This window comes from Camarhynchus parvulus, chromosome Z (genome assembly GCF_901933205.1).
Source record: "Camarhynchus parvulus chromosome Z, STF_HiC, whole genome shotgun sequence".
NCBI lineage: Eukaryota > Metazoa > Chordata > Aves > Passeriformes > Thraupidae > Camarhynchus > Camarhynchus parvulus.
This window is the reverse complement of record NC_044601.1, coordinates 30,552,537-30,566,978: the sequence shown is the minus strand read 5'-3', so window position 1 is coordinate 30,566,978 and position 14,442 is coordinate 30,552,537. Positions and strand designations below refer to the sequence as shown.

General features: G+C 39.2%; 1 protein-coding gene across 6 annotated transcripts in view; it reads left to right on the top strand.

Annotated features, from left to right (window-relative positions):
* Positions 1–14,442, top strand: part of NRG1 (neuregulin 1) — a 291,258-nt gene that overhangs the window by 259,827 nt on the left and 16,989 nt on the right. For 4 of the 6 annotated variants that reach the window (XM_030968234.1, XM_030968233.1, XM_030968232.1 and 1 more), the window contains 2 exons: positions 5,698–5,756; positions 11,331–11,354. In XM_030968234.1, coding sequence (XP_030824094.1) covers positions 5,698–5,756; positions 11,331–11,354 — 83 coding nt within the window. Of the gene's footprint in view, positions 1–4,858; positions 5,047–5,697; positions 5,757–11,330; positions 11,355–14,442 lie in introns of those variants that run through there. The other 2 variants (XM_030968235.1, XM_030968231.1) reach the window with 2 other exon arrangements.

Below are 14,442 nucleotides of genomic sequence, written 5' to 3'. Positions count from 1 at the left end.
GGTTTTTTTGGGTTTTTGGTCTTCAAGTTTTTCTAAAGGAAAACAAACAAGCAAAAGCCAACAAAACCCCACCAAACCTCACAATGTGCTGGCTTACCTGTATGTTTCCTTTTTTTTTTTTTTTTTTTGTAGAAAGATGTTACCTGCACATCCTGGGCTTTGTTTTGCTTTGGATTTTCATGGATTGCTGTACTGCTGAAAGCAATGAATGCTCCATTGAATTTTAGGATCATTTTTAACTAATGCAAATATTGAAAACTTATATGTGCTGTGGGTTGGATCCTTTTTTGAGAAAGATTTGTGTTAAATTTACATGGTTGTTGTAAGCCAGCAGTCAAGATGAGCAGTTTGCTATGACTCTCCAGAGCATGTACAAGAGCCTGTGTGTTTCAGCTTCCTATCCAGACACTGTTCAGAAAACTCCAGTGAATGGCAGAGCTGAGCCTTGAGCAGGCTTGCTAATCATTAATATTGTCTTGGTAGTTTCACAGGTATCTCATCTTCACTGGTATGAAGACTTCTTCATTTTAATTCAGACATCTGTGTATGTTCTGTAATGATGTTATAGACTGGCTAATTTTTTAATAAAATATCTTGGGGACATTTGAATAAAGTGGGGGCTGTTTTTCCCTATTGTGGACAAGAAATAACCTTTCATTCTGGGGCTGTGTTTCAAGGAAAAGACGATTCCCAGATTTGGTAGATGTACCTCTGCCTGGGTGGTCCAAGACCTATTTGGAAAAAGCATCAGAGCTGTAAACTTAGACAGGGTGAATCTCATTTACAAGAAAGCAGTGGAGAAGAATTCTTACCCTGAGAACAGTCAGGGCCACCACTATTTTGCAGGTCCACTTGCTATGCCCTCTAATACTTGCTAGAACAAAAATTTTATGTTGTGTAGTAAAACAATGCAATTCCGCTACATAAGAAGTACAAGTGAGTACTTAAAAGTGGATGAAAATTAAGGGACAAAATACAGTTTTCTTCTTACTTCTTTAAAAATAAAGATGTACACTATTTATTCTAAAATCCCAGTTATCTAAAATAGGTATCTAACCACTACACATTGTCTTCATTGTTCTAAGAAAACAAATCTACTCCCAGAACATGCTTATGGAAACAGAATGCTTGAAATATGGTACTTGCTCTTCATATTTCTGCCTCAGTAGCAAGTTCACATTTTTCCATATGGTCCATCTGTTGAGAGCAAAAACAAAATTTCTAAAGCATGAGCCATATCATTCTAAATTGGTTTTATCCCTACCCAAAAAAACATGACTCAGATTCAAAACAACCATGGAATTTTCCAAGTAATCTCTGGTTTTTTTAAATCCCCTATTCTACTAAAACATCCTAAATTAATCTTCAGTTAAAATGTGTCTACATATTAAAAAAATAAAGTTTTATTAAATACATAGTGATGATCTGGACAGGATCAGATCTTGCTCTTCTGGATACTGGTGCAAACTTCAAGAAAATGCCCTGCTTTCATGAGGTAACCATGTGAAATGCTCAAGAAATGTGTGAAGACGTAGTAAAGCAATGTACAGCTACATCTGTGGTAGCATGTATTTTCCCCACACGCATTTTAATTAAGGTCCAAGACTGAGTAAAACACTCTCAAAATAGGACAGATGAAATAGGAAGCTTTGACTATTTAAATAAACTAGAGTATAAAATTTTCAGAAGCTTCGTAAAAACATGAGTCACATTTTGAAAACATCATAGACTTAAGAAGCCTTAATGTTACTGGCTTCCTATGAGACTGAGATTCCTAAGTCGTTTCTCTTCTGTTGGAAATGCGTCCCCAGGTTCACTGAAGAAAAAAGATTTCAATAAATGCAAAATTCCTAGCATTTCCTTCTTACTTGAAAAAATCTATGTGAATATAAGATCTGTTACACTTCTGGAGTGTTCTGCTTCATACCATGCAGGTCTTGATAATCTGACCAATTGATTTCCGACTTGCAGACATCATGTTTTCTAGTGGTTTTGTTATTACTGAAGAAATGAAATTTACAACGGAATTTCATTGGATGAAAAAAATGTTACTGTCTTAACAAAAAGTGTGCTGCTGCTTTTCTTAACAGCAAAGGAGTGGATTATGTACTATTTAATGATATAGCCATTTTCTACATCTGTCTGCATGAAAAGGTCTTTGCAGAATAGAAATGGGCAGAATTTTCTTCAAACCAGCAAGTTTGCAAGCAGAAGTTCCAGAAGTATTCATTCAAGAGACAGGATAGAAATACTAGTTCTTATTTAGGCCATGAAATGGTTTACTAAGTACTGTACTTCCCATGGTAAAAAAAAATTCTCTCCCACAATGCATTTGTTTGTAGGCAGTGAATGAAATGGAAACACGAACCACTCAGCCGTTTCCCTCCTGATGAAAAACAGTCGGATTATATGTGTTTAGTGTTCTGAGAGGCGTCCACCGAACACTTGGAAATGCTGCTTTTTTGCAACTAGTGTGTGCAGAAGGAAAAAAGCAATTATTCTGTTATATGCAGTTTGTCATTTTGGTTTTACCCAGTTAATACAAGAAAGAAATGGTTCAAGTAGCCTTTTTTAAGGCAGAAACAAAATTACAAGGCTCTCACAGCACAAACATATACATTTTGCTCTAAGTTGTTTGACCTCAACTTTTGCTACTGTCCTAAAGGACAATGGTACATGGATAATGATCTAGGAAAAAAAAGCCACAACAAGACATAATGTCTGAAAACTTTGAGTAGGAAAAGCTGTTTTGGAAAGGACACCATAGCAAGCTAATTGTAAAAGTACGGTCTACAGGAAACAACCTTTCAAACTGGAAACTGTGGAAACTGTGCTACAGTGCACATCTGAGCAATGAAATACCTTTAGCATTCACACATCCTTGTAAGTGGACAGGCTCATCTCAGCTTTCCTCTCATCTGCCCCACCCTGGGCTCATTCTCGAGGCAGATGCTGCAGCCCATTTGCTGACAATGGTTTCAGAGCAGTATAAACACACTGGAGCTGTTTTCGGCACCATCTCAACAGGGCTGACCCTGCTTGGTCTGGAAGTGATTTCTGCATTGTCTATACCAGTGCTCAAGTTGTTTTCATCACCTCCACAGCTGCACCAACATATGAAAACTAGTACAGACAAAGCAAGCAACCACCACCAGCCAGTGGCAGGAGGAAAACATGAGGCTTTCAATCACATTCCTTGGGAATTTGTAGCATTTAGCCTGATGACAAAGATGCAAAGGACCCTGTGAACTGAAAGCCAAGCATGAGCAAATGCCAACTTTCCAGGGACAGCCATTTAACAAGATCAGTAGTGCAAAATATTTTATTCCTGATTCATTAGCACAGATCCAAATTCTTTCTATCAAAAGCACTTTACCCTCTCTCAAAGGTGCAAAATGTCTTCCGTCATGCCCAGCAAAAACATCTTTTAAAGGCAGTTACCCTTGTTGCATTTTTCTCAGCTGGATATGTCTGTGGAGACTGGGATCTCTTCACACTGGGTACTCACCGAAAGAGGCGACTTTGACTCTGAAGAACCCAAACTCTCTTCCTTAATAAACAAATATATCATTACAGCAAATCAGGTTCAAAGAATCATCTTCAGATCCTCAATATATACCTTTATTACACAAATATCATTCCTGCATGGTTTGTTTGAACAAGATGCTAGTGTTTATCCCTGACCCTGATCCTTTGCCAAAGAGATTTTCTGAAAGTCTCACTTGTGCAAGGGCAGCATCCTGTTTTTTAGGGCTAGAGGCAATTGTGGAAAAGCAGAATTTAAAATATTGGGACAGCTTTCAGCACACATGAAACTTGGATAGAAGAAATGGAAGATTCTTCTGACCAGCAAGTATTTGCAAATAATAAGGCTTTTTAGCACGTGGCAAGTAACTTAGGAAGAAATTTGAAAAAGAGGCTAGCACCATGTCATCAGCAGGAGAAAAAGGGTGGGACATTCTTGCATGATGGCAAAGTCATGGAAAGCATCACAAAGACAGGCAGCACAACTGAAATGTTTTCACAGGAGCAGATATCAGGTAATTTCAGGTTAAGGCTGAGTAAGAGTGGAGAGAAGAAAGAGAAAGAGGAAAGACTGAAATCTATAGATCCTTAGTATGGTAGACAGTCATTCACACTTAAGTCTGAAGCACAGGAAGCCTGTCTGTGGTGATATTTTGGGAGCCTGAGCCCTGCCCCACCATGGAGAATGAAGGTGAAGGAGGAATTGGTAGGCAGCAGCAGAAAAGATGGGCAAGTCATAGAACAGAAATTCCTTCTCTATGATCAAGGAGAAAGCTGCCCTGAAGTTTTTTGCAGAAGAGCTTATGAACTGGAAGGACAGATAACTCCAGGGCTGCAAATCTTGGGAGCACTTCTGCCCTCTCATTTTACTTATTGTCTGGACTGACTTATTTTGCCTTCTTGTGAGCCATGTTGAATATACTTCCCTTTGGGTCTGACTTTGTCTTCTGACCTTTTGGATTTTTGCAGCTTTTTGGTGATCACTGTACTAACTATTCCTCCTCAAAGCAAATTACCAGAAGACACAACGTGCCATCACAGAAATAAGAAAATCGTGGTATTTTCATAGATTTTATGTGACTAATGGAAGCAACAGTGTAAATTGTTGTTATGCACTGCATTGCAAGCTTTAGAAAAGAACTCAATCTGGGCCCCTCATGAGATGGACTAAGCAGTGAGCTGGTACACATTTTTGCTAGCCATGATTCTTCTATCTTTTTCAAAACAGACAAGGGAAAATACTTTTTTTTTTCTCTGATGGATTTTTGCTGTAAATTTTGCAAAGTTTTATCTTCTGGAAAGGTTATACTTTCTTGCCTCTCTTCTGATTGTTTGTCACTAACACCCAACCAGGAGGTCACTTAATGCACTCGCACTCCATAGACCAGCAGATGTAAGTCTGTTAGTGCAGTGGTTTTGGTGTACTATTGCTTATCACGTTTTTGCCCTTTAGGTGCCAACCTGGATTCACTGGAGCAAGATGTACTGAAACTCTGCCCATGAAAATCCAAAACCAAGAAAGTATGTTAAAATAATCTGAACTTTGCTTTCTTCCCCAACTACAGCAACAAAATCAATAGTACTTGGTGTTTTCACAGTTCAGCTGGAACCGGCCTCTTTACTCACTAATTTGTGACCTGATTTTCTGAAGTACAATCTGTACACCATGGCATTATTGACCTCCAAAATATTTCTCGTTTGTGTGATTTTTGATCTTTCCATTCATTCACAGATGCATTTGTTTTGCACACGCTGGCAGTTTTCCTATTTGGGAGACTACTGCGAAGTGCAACCCTAAAAGACCAAACTCACGGAGATGACTATGTACAGATCTTGTGTCCTTGCTGCCTTGTGGAAAGAGCATCCTAAAACCAATCTCGGTCTCTGGAATGGTGAATTTCTGTCTCAGATCTTGAAACACATTTTGATCTGGATTGGTTTGGTTTTGGCTGGTTTTGCAGGGGGTATTTCTTTACATTTCCACAGAGCAAATGACTTGCTCTCAACATCCTGAGCTATTTTAACACACTAAACCGAGATTCAGTTTCTGAAAGTGAACTCACCAAGTCATATCAGTTCACACTGAAGGAGCTTCTTTCTTAGCATATATTCACCTCTTCTCTTTTCTCTGTTTTTTTCTCTACCATTTTTTTTGTTTGTTTTTCCTCTCAGGTGCCCAAATGAATTTACTGGTGATCGCTGCCAAAACTACGTAATGGCCAGCTTCTACAGTACGTCCACTACTTTTCTGTCTGTGCCGCAGTAGAAGCATGCTCAATCGGTGCTGCTTTCTTGTTGCTGCATCTTTCCTCCATTTTTTTTTTTTATCTGTAACTAGATTTGTTGCCTAAGGCCTAATATTGATTGTCTCTGCCTGTTGCATGAAAATTATAACAAAAAGCAATTGCAAATTATAACAGAAAGCAATCCTGAGATTGTTTGGCATTGAGGGAATACAAAGCTTAAGAATGCTGTGAAATTAATTCTGACTGTGTGATACGGACTCCCTGCTGACATCAAGCAGAAAAAGTACAAAATGAAATTTTTAAAGTCTCCCCTTTTATTTGCCACAAAAAGCTTAAGAGTCACGATACAGGCCAGCACTCCCTCAACCAAAGGATGGGTAGCTAGTCCTCTACTTATATATGACATTTGGAACTAGAGGTTAAAGGTAATTGAAGTGCATACATTGTTTTAGTGAGCACTTGCCAAACAGGATCAAAATTTTCTTCCTCCTCCTTGTCCAAGCTTCAGTGGAGAGAGGACAGAAAGAAAAAGAAAAGAGGAAGACATTACTTAAACAATGAGGTCTAACATGTTTTGGGTATATTGTGAGTAACAGGTGTAAGAGATCAAAGATAAATCAGCCAAATGAAAGTGTAAGACACGCACATACACAGACTGCTAGAATCAGCACTGTAGTCACATCCCATAAGGTTTCCCATGGAGAAATGGGCTAATTATTATTGTTTGACAAGGATGTAGCAGAAGGTACACTATATATTTATTTTCTCTCATTGGCTATAGCAAAGTCAAAGGTAACATACAAGAAAATTGCTTAGGTCTTACATTCAAATGCATGTGTACTACTTACATTTGATTGTTCCTGGCATCAGAATATACTGTGATCTAAAAGCAGTGTCATAGAAACTGGTTTTTTGATGGATCACTTGCCAGCACAGAAAGACTATAGGCCAGCTTAGTTTAATTTCCATTGGTATATAGGACAAAAAGCAGTAAGTATGTGCAGGACATTTTGGAGCCTGAAGAGGTGCGCAGGTTTTCTCTTATATTGATGGATGAAAAACATCCATACATAATTCATACTTTCTTTCATAGAAGCTACCCACATAAATCCCAAGAGTGCTGACTGGGGACCAGACCTTCCAGCACTCAAGTGTGCATTTTATGCCCTGCTTTAGAAGCTTTATTAGTGTGAGTTATATTTAAATGCCTCTGGTAATGATGGCTCTAAAAATTTTAATGCTGTTACAGTATTTGTTTATCAAATGTTAGATTTAAGTGGCCTTTTCTGTGGATTGTGGTGAAAAGTGCAGTTCAGATTTTCTGATCTTAGAATAATAATTTAAAAGGAGATGGTGTAAAAAATGTGAGATCCATTGTTTGCTGCTGAATTTTATCTGAAAACTAAAGAAGAATTGTATGTTGATTATAAATTCATTTTCCAACCTAGGAGAAAAAAAAAGTTTAGGCAGGTTTTCCTTCCTTTCTTTTTCAGTTTCCTAACCCTGGTTGGGATTTTTAAAAACACCAGGTTGAGATTTTCTGAAGTTGACGCCATGGAAAAGGCACAGATGCTCTTGCCTTGCTGCAAGAATTACACACAGTTATTAGTACTTAAGTTGGTCAAGCACTTCCTCTCCTTGAAATGCAGAGGCAGAGAGCTCACATCTACCTACCTTAGGCCACTCTGAGAGCCCCAGCCAATGGCTATGAGAGTCTGGCACTTCTGCCTGCCCTGCATCTGCACTGCAACATCTGATTTCTTATACTGCTTAAGATCTTGGAATGACACTTCTGGAAAAGGTCCACTGAGAGCACGTTTATACTTAACTAAAAAAAAATCAATGAATAAGCATTTATATGACTTTTTATTATCATACCCAAGGCAGACCAGACCATGTTATTTAACAGAGGACTTAGAGAGTTCTCTAAAGGCAAATGTTACATCTGGGACTTAAAGCCAAGCTCATATTTTGCAGCCAATTTTGTGGATGAAAGTACAGAGCAAACTGAGATGCTAAACAGCGTAAGTGGTAGTAGGAAACAAAAGGGTAAGTGTGAACCATACAGCTGTCTAATTTCACTTGCTTTTAGAAGGGTCTTTCTTCATTTGGAAAGAAGGAATCAGTGGGGTTCCAAGCCAAGTGTACCTACCAATGAGCTGTTACTGTCTTAATTTGGCTGTTAAAGAAAATTTTTCTTCAGAAATCTCCTCTGGAATTGGTATTTGAGAGCCCTGAAGCTAGGGCAAAAGGCCGAGGACCTTTTGCCAGATGAGAACAAGGCACCACTGGGCATTCTGGAAATGCCCTGTCCCAACAGAGTGCAATGCTAACTTGACTCATCTCACAAGCCTGGCTGGCAGACCCTGTAGTGTCCTTTCTTTGAGCATGGCAGTCACAGCTGCTACCAGGAGTGCTGCCCTGGGCTTTTTCTATGACTGCTTTGACTTTGAGGCTCGTAATCCACCATTGGTCCATTAGACAGCAGAAGGCAGTCCACAAATTGTTGCAAAAATACATCAGTTCCATGCATTTTCTGTATGAATGTTCACACATTTTCCCCCTTGAAGTCAAGGAATCAAGGCAAATGGAGGAGAGCAAAAGTAATGAGTTAACATTAAAAGTTTTGGGTAATTTTCATGTAGTTAGGCAAGAGAACTCTTACAGCAGCGCTGTGCAGAATGGTCCCTGGGATAAGAAACAGTGATAAAACCATGAATTAATAGAAGGTTGAGGGAACATCTCTAGAGTTTAATCACAGGTGAACCCTTTGTCCTCTCAAATGCCCCAGATGGACTCAAAGGGACTATGTACTTGCTTACTTCTCTAGTTAACTATTATATATGAATTGTGAATTTAGAACTGGCCGGGGGCAGGCTGTGGCCCTTCTTGGGCATCACCTGAACATGGTCCATGCCATACTTCAGCATGAGGCACCAGTTTAAACAGTGTCCATTTCAGCCCTGCCATCCTTCATGAGCAAGACGGACATTACCAAGAGGGGTGGAAGGAATTTTCTTTTTAGATTATAATGGCCCTTGCCTCATATTGTCACAGTGAAGCTGGCTGAGGCATTAAAGGGGGCAAGAGAAAAGCTCTGATGTTCTAGAAGGATGATCAAAACTGCAGTTACTGTGTGATGGCCTGATTTTTCAGCCTTTTCATATAAACTACTAAGGTCTTCAAAAGTCTGCCTTTAGCTATTCTACTACTTCAGTATTTCTCATTTTCTACATATTTCTCTATTACCCTCATGCAGAAGTAATCACATCTGCATGAGGGTAATAGACAATCTCACCTGAAATTTTCATTTTCTAAAGCCTTTCAGCACCCTAAATTGTACACTCTATGTGCTGAGACTAAGACACCTAAATGAACGAGCAGACTTGAAAAATTCCATTGTCCATCTTTTGCTCAGAATTTAAAAAGACAAGTTTTCACTATAAATTGCTCAGTTAATGTTCACTAAGTGCTAAAATTGCTATGATAGAATACTTCAATTATGAAAGGACAAATTTTCCATGCTCCTGAGATTTGAATCAATTGTCACTTTTACAGGAGCCATAGGACTTTAGGAGATTTGAGTTTGTTTTTAATTGAAATTGCATTAAGAACTTATATTTTTTAGCATTTTTCATTACCCACAGAAAGAAACATGACACTTTGGTGCTTTAGAGCTGGAATCAGTCTTCCTGGACCTCTCTGCTGTTGCAGTTGAACCAGATGGGTCCTTTCTTTGCCAGGTGCAAGTTCTCTACAAACACCTGAGGTAGTGCTCACCCCTCCCTGGGCAGGACCATGTGCCTTGGCTACGCACACACCTGAATCCAGCGGCCCTCTCAACAGCAGCTGTGGCACACCACTCATAAACAGAGCATGCAGTGCTGAAGGATTCTGTTCCACATTTCCCAGCACCATCCTCTTGTTCCGTAGACCCTGCATCTCAGCAGGCTACAATATAGCCAACAAGTTGTAGTTTTAAATTACTTTGGTGAAAAAAAATTGCTTCCTAAGCATTTTTCCTACAAGACTGTCAAATCCCACCCAGTCACAACTAGAATGAAAGCAGAGTTGTTAAAAATAATTAATTGTAATTATTCTTAGAGCACCTAGAGACAAATATTCAATAGAAGCCACATTGCATGTAAAAAGCGTGCAAAAATATCAGACTAAGTAGGAAACTATCAAAAATAATCACCTGTTTATAAAATGAGAAGTGTTGGGATGTTCTGCTTATCAGATCTAAGGAATGTAACTAGGAATACCGTGGATAAGTCAGAGCTACATAACATCTAGGTTTGAATAAGCAATGCATGTTTCTTCAGCATGTTTTCTTGTTAGGCCTTCCAGACAGAATATATTCTGATTTTAAATACCAACTCCCTATTGAATTATATGAAATAGAAACTGCATGATATGAATGACTTCCCTAAAATTAAATTACCTTCAAACTAGGTGTCTTAGCTATCAGCAAGCATAATTACAGCAATATATGTGCATGGGCATGTAATTCATTTTACTGAAGATTTAATCAAGCTTTCTATGCAACTAATGTATATCTTTAGCAGAGGTCAGGTAGGCATGTGATACTGGCCCTTTAGGAAGAGATATGGTTGGATTCCAATGTACTTAACCCTTAAAATGTTACTGATTGAAGACAAAGAATTGACATTCCCCATGTGTGCAAACTACATTAAAAAATCCATTTGCTGTGAAAATTATCATTGGATGTAAATTAAACAGCACATAAGAACAAAATAAGGCAAGAGCTACCATGGCTGTGGTGTTGGCTCCATGGGTAGGGTCTCCTAGGCTACCTGCTGGGGGGAAACCTCTGTTCCTCTTGACCCACAGGTGCTGGGGCCTGGGTGTGCTGATTTAGGCAGTGATTTGTGTAAAGGATCAGGATTCCTGCACCCCAGGATCCATATGGCTGATCAACAAGTTGTTCTGCCAACATGGCACAGTCCAAAGAAAGGGGAAAGGGGGTTGGCTCCTCATTTTCCAGAAGCTGGAGGCCTGCTGCAGTCCATTTGCGAAGCAGAAGACTCCCACTACTGAGTAATCAGTACCAGCCACCTCTGGGTCCTAGCCTTCAAGAGCAAGGGTACGCATTGCGGGGACAGAAGCAGGGTCAGAAGGGAGAGCAATGCACAACCCATTTACAGGAGTATGCTGCCCTTCATAGAGCATTCCTTTGCTGTCATGTTCCCAAAACAATCAGCCATTGTACATGGCACGCTCAGCCTGCAGCCCTGTTCATCTCAGTAAGATCTTTAAGGGTTAATGGTTCCTGTTGCGTTCCCTGGGCTGTGGCTGCTCAGATGCTCCATGTATACATATTTTTGTGTATAAGCCTTGCAGAAGGTCTGGTCACATAGCTAAGAAAGGTGCACTTGAGCACCGCCCACATAACCATGTGCCTTTTGTCCTGTTTCATGTGCAGACACAGAATAGCTGTAATTCTCATATGTAATTTATTTTTAAGTACAGTGTATTGCTCTTTTCTGAAACTTTTTCCTTTTTCTTTCTTTTTTTGACAACTTTCTGCATTGGCAGAGCATCTTGGGATTGAATTTATGGGTATGGAACAATCATTCCTTTTAGCCTGCAGATTCTAGACTCTGAGAGATAAACCCCTTTTAATTTTTTTTTCTCCACTTCCCCTTTTCAATTCCTAACCAATTTCTTTATGCTTTGAAAGGGATCATACAGCTATAACAACAACCCTTGTCGAAGTGTTAGTGGAGATCAGTTCACTAAAATGGTTATCAAAATATTGATAGGATATTAATAGACATAAGGAGTTTCTAGGAATTACTGGAGTGATCATAACATTGTGTACATTCCTTTTTCTGCTGTATAGTTTTGACTAGTTTTGACCTGCTTTTGGTGAGTTTTTCTTGGGTTGCCAGGTTTTGGAAATTCTGTAAGTGTTAAGCACAATGTCTAACTAGTATATTAAAAGGTGGAAACTGTTATGGCCACTTAAAGTCATGCAAATTTGCAGTGTTGAGCTCTGATTTTCAAGTCAAGTTTCATGTCTAAACCCACATCTTGGTGGTTACACATCATGTGTAAACCAGTTGCCTATACATATCTGTAAATTATATGCATATATACATTCCTTTCCAGGTCTGTAAATTTCAAAGTGGACTGTAAGTTATTTAGGAATTTAAGTAGAAGTTTACAGCTAGACTCCAGATCCTCAAGTCAGCAAATAAATTGAATATTTCTAAAACTAAGCTCAACAAGAACATTGGCAATGGGTACTATTTTCACACTTCAGCTTTAAATATAATAGAAATAGATCTTTTAAGTCTTATTCAGAATAGACTGTACTTATCTGACTAGTTATTTGTACTCAGAGGTACAAATAATGCATTACTTGAATAGGCTAACTTAAAATTCAGGTCACGTTTAGTTTGGAATCTGCTATAATTATTGGTAAATAAAAGTATAAAAAAACAGATGGTGAGGCAGTTTTCATTCATGTTCTTATTAAAAATGCCCCCACAAAATGTCATTAGCTTTAGCTGTGAACTGTGGAAAACCCATTACAAGCCCAAATTTTAAAAATCACTCACAACCCAGCTTATTTTTGTTTTTATTATTATCCTAAGTTAGCAGTAATTCCCACTCATACATATTAGATTATAGTGGAAGATATACAGCTACATTAACATATGAGGAGTTAAATTGAAATCCTTTAAAAAACTGACATGCAAATTATGCGTTATATATGAAATTACATTAGCAGAACAACCTCTTGGAATTAAATTCTTTTAAAAATCCCCAGAGGTATGTAAGAAGAAAAACTTTAAAACAGAGCAACTTTAAGGCTTGATATATCATCAGTTATGTATAAATTACAGTGATATGAAATTAATTGCATAATATGAATATTTGAAAGGCTGCTTATGTAATACTTTGGCTTAAGTATTATGATGATTTGATTTTCCTAGCATTCTGTAGGGTAAAAAAATTATTGAAATTATTTTTAATACTTAATAGGGTAAAATCTTTCCTAAATTCTCACTGCACATAAAATTCTTTACAGACTTTCCTGCAAGGCTGCCACAAATTTTTTTCAAGGTAGTTTAATCAGCATATGTAATTTAGCTGAGTGTCATTAACTGACTCCATAAACATTAACACTGGTCAGAGACAGAAGGCACTTTTGGGGCAAGATGTAGTGTAACCCAAGTGCCCCACAGGAGTTCTTCACAAAACTCTTCTTGGCCTTAAACAGAGTCCAAGGCTTGTGTTTGAGGCACCATGCCATCTGCAGAGTCTTCACCAGGATCGCAGTCATGTCCCAGCTGCCAGCATTGCCTGTCACCCCCACTGGCCCCACAGAGCACCTGGGCATCCCTCATTTGGCCCTGGCTGTCCCCTGCCATCCAGGAGCACAGCCACGTTTACATGAGAGCTTGCTGGTTTGCTGGGCATAACATGCCCAAGTGCTTTCCTAGGCAGACCTTGCTCCTGGAGTTTGAGGGAGGGCATGGCAGCACCACCATTCATGCACACCATGTCAAGCTGCATTTTCCTTCGGGCCTTGTTTCAAAGGGCACAGGAGGGAACTAAGGCTATGAAAGCAGATCCAGGGATTTAGTTTCCCTTGCCCATCAAGACCTAGAGTCCCAGCAGTATTGCTGGTGCTGGGAGCATTGCTCAGGGCTGCACCCACAGCCCTGCTCCCTCTCGTCGTTCCCCATCCCCTGCAGTGAGTGAGCACCCAGAAAGTCCCACGCATATGAAACGAGCCTCAGCCCACTGGCAAACTCAGTCAGGCTATCACCAGCCAGCTGCCCAGCTCATTTGCAACAGCCTCAGCCTGCACCAAACCTCCCAGAATCAGTCCAAAACCTGAGCGGAGTATCCACTGTTAATCTTCTACTTCCTCTCCCTTGTGCTCAAAAAAAAAAAAAAAAAGAGGGTGATATGTCATTATTCATTTTGCTTTCATAAGCTAACAGCTGACAGCATGACAATAAAATAATAATAATAATTCAAAGCATTTTAAATTAGCCCCTAAATTGCTTAGCACAATTCTGTTTCCTGTGACATCCTTGTAATACACCATTTCCATGGCTAACTAATAAGCGCTTTCAGAAGGGGCAAAAAATGGAAGGGGATCCAGTGCCACTAACTAGCTTAGGTGAGGAGTTATGCTGTATGAGAAATCCCTTCACACTCTGCTTCAACCTTTTTTTTTCCCCAAGCATTTCTTCTCTCTGGTTTTTTCCAGTTCCAAGCATGCTGTGCCAGGCCTGTAGTTGACTTCTGTATCCTTTTTTCCTGTCTTTCCTTATATTTCACCTTCCTCTTTTTCTTTGTCATAGTTTGGTTTGGTTGGAGTTTCAGCCATTTCTTCCTTCCATTCTTTGACTTTCTGTTCTTGGAGTGATATTTATTTTTCTTTAATAAATTTTTGCAGCATCCTAGTTTTACCACACTCAGTTCTTCTTTCCTCTTCCCCCGTCTTTGTTAATAATTAGTGCTATTAATTTTGTCTGACAGTGCTCATGACCCGTTTGCTGGTGTTTGATTTACAGTGGGTTTGGCTTGTAAGACAAACTTGTTCCATGCTGTGGTGCATTGTATCAGAGAAATTAAGATTTATTTTTGCTTTTTGGTTTGTTGCATGGAGTATTTGCCACTTACC